Here is a 10809-nt window from a genome sequence, read left to right on the forward strand (position 1 = left end):
ATCATTCAAGCAGTTCTTTTCCATACACCCCAAAATCGGTTTTCACAGCAATGTTACAGAAGAACCATTTTTGGTTCCCAAATAACTTTTCAGTGAACATTTCTTAAAATAACCACTTCTACTTAGTTTGAAGAACATTTAAAAAATCGAAAGATTTTTATTATTTTTTTCACTAAAAAAAGCTTTTGTGAAATGGAAGGGTTCCATAGATGTTAAATATTCATCATGTAACAACTGATGCCAATAAAGAAACTTTATTTTTTAAAGTGTCCTTTTTGGAACCTGACAGACATAATTACCTTGAACCATTTCTCAGAAAAGAGCTGCGAGAAGGTTATTTAAAAAAACATCTTCTATGCTCTAGAAAAAAAATATATATATATATCAGCATACGCTTTGAAATCACATGAGAGTGCATAAATAATGACCGAATGTTCCAATTTGCGTGACAATTTCTTGAAACACTGTCAATGGTCAGACACTTGGCAGGATTAAAATAAAGGAGGGGAAAATCTAAGAGAGGTTTAGGCAGAGCGAAGGCTGATACCCTGTGTTCAGGAGAAGTGAGGCGTACTGTTGTGAGGGGAGGGAGGGTGTAGAGTTGTGGTGCGGTGTTTCTATATTTACAGCACAAGACTAGGGGTCCTAACCACAGCCTCATAGTGAAACATGCAGTGCACAACACACACGGTTTCAGGTCCACAAACTACTGACACTTTTATTCATTGTTCCGAGAGACCGCCTGCATCCTGATGTGGCCAGCGCAGGACAACAGTAATGAGGAAGGAAGTGTTGTTCTCTCCAGGTGTGACGCGTAATGGCTATCCAGTATGGGGCGTCTTCCCGCTCAGACGGCCATAGGTCTAGACGGACTGCTCTTTGGGGAAGGTAAACGGGGGTCGGGGGGCGGGAGGGGCCACGTTGGGCTGGAAGGTGTACATGGTTGTATTAATAGGGTGCTGGGTGTAAGGGTTCTGGGGCAGGAAGGTAACAGGGGGGTAGGCAAAAGGAGGTGGAGGTTCAATAAATTGTTCCTGGTTGCCCGGATGATGGCAGCTCACATAGTCAGCTGGGTTCGGTAGCTATTCGTTCCCAGAGTTCTGTGGAAACAAGAAAATTAGAGCAACCAGTGGAAGACACAATGATAAATGACACTGTAAAGGCCTTTCACATTATTCTTACACAACACACCGAACTCAAGTTGTGTGACACAGATCAGATCACGGCATTCAGAGAATAATCATAGTATTTAAAAAGAAAAACATATTCTATGCAAATGAATAAGCAGTAAGATTATCTGCAACATTTTTTTTTTCTAGTGGAAATCAAAGAGGCATATGACACTGATGTGGTTAATGTGAAATTAATTACCTTAAAGAGCAATTAAACAATAAGCAACAAGTTATGTGCAAAACAAATTCATGTATATTTTTAAAAACCATTAATGATATATTTGTAATGATTTTGATTTGTTAAGCAACAAATTGAATATCTTAAAGATTTGAATTAACTTAAAGGAATAGTTCACCCAATAATAAAACTTTTATCAGCAATTACTCACTCTCATGTTGTTCCACACCCATAAGCAGTGCAGAAGTAATGCATTATAATATTGTGTTACTCCCTAAAAAAAGTTACTAATTATGTTACTTAGTTACTTTTTATGGATAGTAATGTGTTACGTTACTTTTGCATAACTTTTTACATCTGGGCAGGGCTTGCTTGATTATTTTTGATATACAAAGTTCTATTATTTGGCAAATGTACAAGCTCTTTCACACCAAAAGCTTCAGGCTGAAGGAAACGTAGATTCACGTCTGTACAGTAGAACGCAGAAGAAGAAAGTTCAACATTCTTCAGTAATAAAAAAAAGAAGAAACAAATGCTAGTTTATCTTTAGTAATTTTTGCTTATTAGTATGGTTGAATTGGATCATTGAAGTTCAGCAGCAAAGACACTGGTTAATAAAATGGGATTAAATACAAAAAGGATATTTGTATTATTTAACATATTTAATTATTGCAGGTTTGCGTCATATTCTGAGTTGCATTTCACATGCATGTGTTTGTATTTGTGTATATATATATATTCTGAGAGGTTTTATTGGAGGCCCAAATTTAATGCTTTAAGAAGTTCAAAAAGACATTGTCAGAGTAATTTAAATGAATTGAGCTGTTTAATCCAAGTATTCTAAAGAGACACTATTGCTTTATATATTGAACAGATTTAATTTAGGTTTTTATTCATATAAAAACATTGATCAATGCACATTTTATAGAGCACATCAAATATACATAAACATTCTTTTGTCAAGCAAGTGCGGTTGAGCTTTGTTTACCATATTTGATGTGCTCTATATGTGTTACTTTTACAATCAGAATCAGAATCAGAATGAGCTTTATTGCCAGGTATGTTTACACATACGAAATGGCTTTGTGGATGACTTAAAACATTTTGAAATGGAACAAGCGTTCAGTGCTGGAACAGAAATCTCTCAGGTTTTATTAAAACATATCTTCACTTGTGTTTCAAAGATGAATGGAAGTCTTATGGTGTTGGAAAGACATGAAAGTGTGTAACTGATGCATGGCATTAGATTTGTTATATGATTCTGCCATGTCTTGTGACTGTGTACTGTGTACTGTACTGAGTCCAAGAAAAAATACACACCAACATATTAAACTATATGAATATACCTGTAGGATACACATCAAAAGCTGAAATATTAGCTATATTTCCCACCACTATACTGCTTAATAGGCTTTACTGTATACAGTATGAAGTTTATTCGCTTGCAGTTCCTGTGTCTGATGCCACTAATACTACAGTAAGTCCAGTGTAGTGGAAACACACAATAGTCTGACACAAACAGCTTGTTCATATGTACAGTTAAACTGGAAATAAAACACATCTTCTTAGCTTGACGATCAGTGAGGCAGGTAGTCCATTCTAATACAACTTGACAACTCTTCACAAAAGTCCATAATTGTTGAAAAATACTGGAAAACACTCTTATGTGTTGACCATGGCCATTCTAAACTTAGCTTCCTGCAAGAAGTACTTTGATAATTGCTTTTAAAGCTAGGTGTTACAGAGATGACAAGAATTTAAAAAAAAAGGATTGGAATACAACATAATGTAAAGTGAAATGAAGAATGCAGTAAGGAGAAAGAGATTGAGACAGAGAGAAACAGAAAGAGAGGCCATATTTACACATGGTTTGAGAAAAGTGAAATTAAAATTGACTGTATTAGCATGGTGAGTAACTGGATCACAAAATGTTTTGGACCCCGTTTATACCTGAATTTAGTACAAACAAATTGCGATTTGACAAATGTTAACACCAGGTGTAAATTGGGTCAGAGAGAAAGAGTACAATAAAAGTGGAATGGAAAGGTGACTTACGCAGAGTCCCCAAGCATCTTTACGTCTACGACAGTGATGATTCCCACTCTGTAAGCAGTATAGTAACGGAAGGAGCAACAATTTAAAAATAAACACTGAGCAATGTACCTCAGGGCTCACCCCTGGGCCATCTTCTTTTCTCAGAGCTGACAGTGAAAGATGCAAGCTGGACACACAAGGTTCAGATGACAGGTGGAACCATAATTCAGAGCGGAAATGGACAGATGGATGTGTGAAGGAATCTGCTCACACATTCATCAGATGTCACAGAAATCTTTGTGTGCACATAAAGACATCTATCAGATGAAACAGTATTGAGTCATAGTTATTTTATGTTGCAAGAATATGTAAGATTGAGTAACATGAAAAGCATATGATCTCTGCACTAAGAGCTTGGAAACTACATAAAGAATAATCAAAGTAACTGACCCTTTAAATCACTAAGATGATATTTACTCAAGATGTTCTTTATTAAATAAAACATAACTAAATATGGCTTAGTTTTCTGAAGAACAGAAAGCCATCAGCTACTTCAGTTAGATGCACAAGGACTTCAAGTGGTCTGCAGCATAAAGTTACAGACAGTTAAAAATCTTTATGTTTTCTCATCAGTGACAAATATATTCACTGGCTTCAGTTCGGCAAAGAACAAAAAGCTACTTGGCCTCAGACTCCCCTATTACCATTTGTTTGATAATGCATAAGATGCACCCAGCAGGCGAGAGCTGAACTTAAAATAAAATTAAAAGTGTTATTGTTTACAGACTCTCATGTCGTTCCAGTGTTCCAAGGCCTTATAGATTTTTTTGCTTGCATGGAACATAAAATATATTTAATGCTGGGGACAAGGAAGAGCTGTGATCAACATTTACTTTCATTTTAAGGAAAAGAGCAGCTTGGACATTGGGGTTTTTTTTTTTTTTTTTTTTATTCCATGCACAAAAATACTGTTTCCCCTGGCATATTAACCCTGTAGCTATTAGACAATACTATTTGATTATGAACATCTGTCTTGCTCGATAAATCTGTTGGTAAAACAAAACAAAACATGACTGGAGGGGGAAAAAAGGAGAGGCTGGTTTAAATATACGCAATGAACATCAACACTTTTTTTTTACTTTTAGTATTTTTTTGTGTCTTCATTTAACTGGTTATCAAGGAAACATACTTAGAAAGTATGATTAGTGCTAAATGTTTAAACAACAGTTTGTTCATTTCGATGGTTTAGAAAGAGGTTTGCCTACTGATTGTAACAGACGTTTTAATGTATATCATGCAAGGCACAGATGACCCCTGAAATATTTATTAAAACAACAATTAATAATCAAACTAGTACAAACTAAGTTAGAAGTGTAACTCATTAATTAGCAATAATTTAGGGAAATTGTTTTTAAAAATTTTTTTTTTATTAATATACAATGTAATTGGAATTCATTTAGGGGGAACGTCTCAGGTTACTTATGTAACCATGGTTCCCTGAGTAGGGAACGAGACACTGCGTCCTCTAGGGGTCGCTATGGGGAACGCCTCGTCGTGACCCGTGTCTGAAGCATACATTGAAAAAACATTCCACCTGCGATCCCTACGAGCTCATTCCCTTCCGTGCCTCCTGCCACCTGAATCGCGGGAAGCAGATGGCTGCCCCTCTTTCCTCGAAAAGAGAGACAAACGAGAGCGGAGCTTTTTTCCCTGGAAAAAACACTCGCAGTGCACGCCGATTGCCCCCTCGGAGACATCGCGTGCGTGCTCTTTGCCCAAACAAACAACGCATAGATCGTGTGTGTCATCAGATGTTAAACAACATCAACACGGATGCACACATCCTTAAACGCTTTGCTAGTGCTCGCCATAATGAGATAAATAGAGATCGCTCTTACCACAGAAATGCACGCTTCAAACAAAACAGTCAATGAAGACGAAGAAGAGAATGATGTGTAGCTCCCGGCGCCTATTTATACTATAGTCGCACCGGTAGTGACGTCATGGCTGTCGCCGGCCAACGAGTTGGTGTTTTTCTATGTATGCTTCAGACACGGGTCACGACGAGGCGTTCCCCATAGCGACCCCTAGAGGACGCAGTGTCTCGTTCCCTACTCAGGGAACCATGGTTACATAAATAACCTGAGACGTTCCCTTTCATGGGAACTATGAACTGCGTCCTCTAGGGGTCGTTATGGGGAACGGTATACCCACGCCACCATGCTGAGGGGAGTGCATGCCAGAACCATGGCGAGCACTAAGTACCAACTCTACCATATCGCTATGGGAGTCGCCCCTGGGACGTTAGACAGCTGTCAGTGACGTTATTCCCTACGGCCAAAGGCCTAGGCTACATACACCAAAATACTTACCTGTTAGGGCCAAACTCATGGGCCCTGAGCTCAAGGCTTGGAATCAGGAATAGATTCCTTTAAGGGAATACGACCAAGAGCCTAGAATCATACTAGTCTTGACCTGTCACACAGGGGCTACCGCACGTTTCTCTTTGTATGTGCTGAAGGAACTGTCTCAACAGACCCTTAGTAGCAACACCCTGTAAAGTAGGTATCCAGAGGATACATAGGAGGAGTGGTGCCCAAGGCGGAACCGGGGTTTTAAACCACTCAAAAAGAGCACGAAGTCTCTGCGCGTAGCTCTTACCATACAGGATTTTAGAAAAGTGGGCAAAGCATAACGTGCACACTTACCACTTATGTGGATTTTAGAAAAGTGGGCAAAGCATAACGTGCACACTTACCACTTATGTGGATTTTAGAAAAGTGGGCAAAGCATAACGTGCACTACACTTGAATACCGTTCTAGGGGTTCTCGTGGCACCCTGAAAGAGCAGAAATAGCGTATCCCCAAACGCTATGTCTAAGGCTATAATGCTGGAGTGGCTAGCAGTAAATCTGTAGCTGAGGGAGCAAACATCCAGCTCTCAATCGAGAGGGAGCTCAACCTACAGCATGTTCCAATGGTGGAACAGCTAGCAGTTATTCAGCTGAGGGAGCAACACACCCAGTTCTCAATCCGAGAAGGGGGCTCGACCTGCAGCATGTTCCAAAGCTGGAACAGCTAGCAATAATTTACTTAGCTGTGGGAACAACACACCTAGTTCTCAATCCGAGAAGGGGGCTCGACCTACAGCATGTTCCAATGCTGGAACGGCTAGCAGTAGTTTAGCGTTCCCCATAGCGACCCCTAGAGGACGCAGTTCGAAGTTCCCATGAAAGGGAACTGATTCTATAGCCCCTCTGGTTACAATGAATAAATAAAATGAATCAATAAAACAGATAAAAAAAATACACAAATAAATAAAAAAGGGGGCTGAGGAATAAAAATTATGTTTATATCCATGTGTCAGGGATTCATCACAGTCACTGCAGTCACCAGCCAGGATAATCACCCGATCACAGTCACCTGAGTTCTGATCACCCGCACCTGCTGTCACCAATCAAGCCACACTACAAATACACACACATCACAGTCATTCACTGTCCGGTCTACCGTTCACTCCTATGGACTGTTCTGGACTCTCCATACGATATTCTCCGAGAAAGACTTACCTTCAGGTTCTCCCGCGATCCTCCAACGACTCCCTGGAAGCTGTTCCACGATCTCCCACGAAACTGGCATCAGATACACATCCTCAGAACTCAGATAAGAACCCTGGAATCATTCACTCTGTTGACACTCACCTGCCTTAACCTAACCCGTTCCACTCCTCCACATCTTGTATCAATAAACCATCCTGTCTTTCACTTACCCGTTGTGTCTGGCCTTGCTTTATGACACCATGTACAGTGCAGAGATAAGAACTAAGGGGTTCATTTGCTGCCTCGGGGAAATTAAACATAGAAAAATGTTGAAGCTTTAATGTTAGTTGAACTAATAAGCTACCAAACACTGCGTAACTAAACCTCGATTTGAAGTCTTTGTTTGAACTCTGGTATTAGAGGACTGCCATACATATGCACAAAAACAGCTGCTTCCTTTGGAGGGAAAAAACAGTGTTCTTAACAAGCGCAAGTAATAAAATGTCTACACACGGAGGAGGTGAACCATTTTGACAGCACCTTCCTCACAGACAGTCTGAGATTCCGAGAGACACTTCACTCCTGCATAAAATGCAGCACTAATCTAAATGAAAATCACTGGCCGAATAAGAAGTCATTTTCTTTCTTTCTTTTTTCCAATACCTTCAACAGTGAGGTAGGCGAGTAGGGTTCTCTCTGATAGTCCACCTTGGGGAATTTGACCTAAATAGGCTTCTTTTATCTCCTTTGACAATGTAATGATTCCCTCATCACAGCATTGCCGCATACCAGAACTTTGGAATTTGCCAAAGCAATTATTTCACTATCTTTAGACAAGGACGTTGACCTTCTGGCCTCTCTAGTGGCTCTACATAAAGCCAGTTACAATGCTGATTGAAAATGCTTTCTAATAATATGTACTGATTGAAATTAACCTTTTTTTTTATCCCATTTAAAAACGCTGGAATCCAGAGTTTCTGTCAGTCGTTCTGAGCGCTCCTTTGACAATGTAAAACATGCCTCTATTTTTCCTTTGACTGGTCTGATAAGAGGACTATGCTCTGCCTATGCACGGTTGTATTGAATCCACTAAGACACTGTACAGCCAATTAGAAAACATGTTCAAGCCATAGCTTAATGTTGTATATCCTTTGGCTTACTCCATGAAAATATATCAGGAAAAGCCCTTTATGAAAACCAGGAGATTATATAGGGTTTTCTCAAAGACTTAAGGCCATGGAAAGTGACTAAATGTGGACTGGGTTTAGCTCTCTGTGATGCTTTGAGAATGTTAGCAGAGGAAGCTGTGCACGTGTCTCTCCTCACATTTAGGAGGCATTTACACAACACCATTTTTTTACTAAAAACTGAAAAAAAAATACGTGTTTATGCTGTTTATTTATGAAAAATGGCATGCGTAACTACTGGTCTGGCAAGTATAATTTTTTTTTTTTTTGAACAGGGAAAATAAAGTCATGAACAGGGATCATTTTGGCAACATTGTTGTCTGTACTTCTAAAATTTTTAAAAAATGCATAGGAAAAACGTACCATGCATTCTTAACATGCATCACATCATCGCCACTTGCTCTTCTTCTGCCTCCCAACTATTAGAATGGTTAACATTAAAAGGGTTGACTGATTTTAAATGTCAAAAAAGGTATGTTTTGCCAATGAGAGATCTAGTTAACATAAGAGTAGCAACAGTATTTAATTAAAAAATTATAATAAGAAAATAGTACAAAAACAAAGTATGAATAAATAAAATTATGTAAAAAAAAAAAAAAAAAAAACACAAATGATGCACTCTACAAATGTACTTTGTCTTTATTCTATGAAAATGACAATGAAAAATAAGCTTTATTTTCTTTTGGAAAAATATAATTTATTTTTATTTTCTTTTAATTTTAATGTGAAATATGACCCAGGCATTTATTGTCAAATAACAGTATTACTGGTCTGGCAAGTATAATTATTTTTTTTTTTGAACAGGGAAAATAAAGTCATGAACAGGGATCATTTTGGCAACATTGTTGTCTGTACTTCTAAAATTTTAAAAAAATGCATAGGAAAAACGTACCATGCATTCTTAACATGCATCACATCATCGCCACTTGCTCTTCTTCTGCCTCCCAACTATTAGAATGGTTAACATTAAAAGGGTTGACTGATTTTAAATGTCAAAAAAGGTATGTTTTGCCAATGAGAGATCTAGTTAACATAAGAGTAGCAACAGTATTTAATTAAAAAATTATAATAAGAAAATAGTACAAAAACAAAGTATGAATAAATAAAATTATGTAAAAAAAAAAAAAAAAAAAAAACAAATGATGCACTCTACAAATGTACTTTGTCTTTATTCTATGAAAATGACAATGAAAAATAAGCTTTATTTTCTTTTGGAAAAATATAATTTATTTTTATTTTCTTTTAATTTTAATGTGAAATATGACCCAGGCATTTATTGTCAAATAACAGTATCAAGAATACGTAAATCTAATAAATGAAGAAAAAAATATATAAATAAACAATTTTTAATCCTAAATATGAGCAAAAATAATAGTGCCTTAACAATAACCACCAAAGGCAAGAGATATTTCTGGAAATCTTCTAAATTAATCCTCACATCTGTTTTTAAAAAGCGAACATGTTGAAAATATGTTGAAATATATTGATAGATGATTCCGCTGCTCTCAAATCTCTTGTGACTTATTGGGAAATCTTCTGAGAAAAATTGTTTTGGTATATGATAATAGAGGAGCTAAAGTAAAATTAAATCCGCATGGATCGTCATAGCTCTTTACCAAGAAAACATGATTTTCCCATTAACTGAGGTTTGTGTGCATTACAAGCATTTCAGATCTTGTAGAAATTCCACTGCATAGTATGACACACACAGTTCCAAAGCCATGAATTACATAACAGGAATGTGTGGATCATAATCTCCGCAAATTCCAAAAGAAACTTCATCACTTTTTCACAGTGCAGTTTTACAGTATGCACCCACAATCTCACTGAATCACAGTATAACACCTAAGCAATTAACTCAGTGTTATCATTAGCCATCTCTCATCTCAGAACATCTGTTCTTCGGCTCAATAGCAAGGACACATCCCCACCCTGGATTACCCACTGGACCCTCGCTACATATTCACCCATATTCACGCCTCTCTCCGCTGGCAGGTTAATTACTGGTTACCTCACTCACAGAGCCGCCCACTCTGCCTGGAAAGGTCACTGCGGTACATGTTTAAACAGGCAAAACCAACACTCAGACAAGTACACTCTCACAAGGAAGAGAAAATAAAGTTTACAGACAATAGATGACAATATGCTGGAATATGCTGAAGTAAATTAAAATTCATTTTGAGAATGAAATTATACTAAAGGGCAAAAGACCAAGAAGTTAAGGAAGAATAATGACTATAAACATATAAAAATGAGAAGGAACTAATTTATCATCATAATACATATTAAGTCAAGTAAATTATAGGGAAGTATACAACTCACTCCCTGCTCTTTTTTATTTTATTTTTATGCATTATTTTTAAGTTGCCAATCACCGCTAGCATTTTGATCATGTTCAATAATGCTCTATGATAAATTGTATTTTAACTGTGATCACGATTTCTGCTTCGCTCAGTGTGTTAAGCACAGTGGCGTAACTTTGCTTTGAAAAGTGGTGGGGACACCACGCAACTCGTTTTGCTAGTTTTTTATTTAATAACCTAATTTACTTGGGGACTGGGTTTAGAGTTGGACAAACTAAATTTTTGCTTTTCAAAAATACATGGATGTACCAGGGGCGGAGCCAGAGAATTTTGAACGCAGGTGCTGAGGGGGTGCTAGATCATTGACAGAGGGAGCTGGGCAATTCAGGGCTCCAG

General features: G+C 37.7%; 1 protein-coding gene across 3 annotated transcripts in view; it reads right to left on the reverse strand.

Moving 5' to 3' along the window:
* Positions 1-289: 289 nt before the first annotated feature.
* Positions 290-10809, reverse strand: part of nectin1b (nectin cell adhesion molecule 1b) — a 229683-nt gene continuing 219163 nt past the window's right edge. For 2 of the 3 annotated variants that reach the window (XM_016575743.1, XM_016575745.1), the window contains exon 9: positions 291-1100. Coding sequence is in view for 1 of the 3 variants with exons in the window: in XM_016575745.1 (XP_016431231.1) it covers positions 1083-1100 (18 nt within the window). In the remaining 2 variants the exon portion in view is untranslated. Of the gene's footprint in view, positions 1101-10809 lie in introns of all 3 variants that reach the window. The other variant, XM_016575742.1, reaches the window with a different exon arrangement.

Source organism: Sinocyclocheilus rhinocerous, unplaced genomic scaffold (assembly GCF_001515625.1).
Source record: "Sinocyclocheilus rhinocerous isolate Xijiao unplaced genomic scaffold, SAMN03320098_v1.1 scaffold82, whole genome shotgun sequence".
NCBI lineage: Eukaryota > Metazoa > Chordata > Actinopteri > Cypriniformes > Cyprinidae > Sinocyclocheilus > Sinocyclocheilus rhinocerous.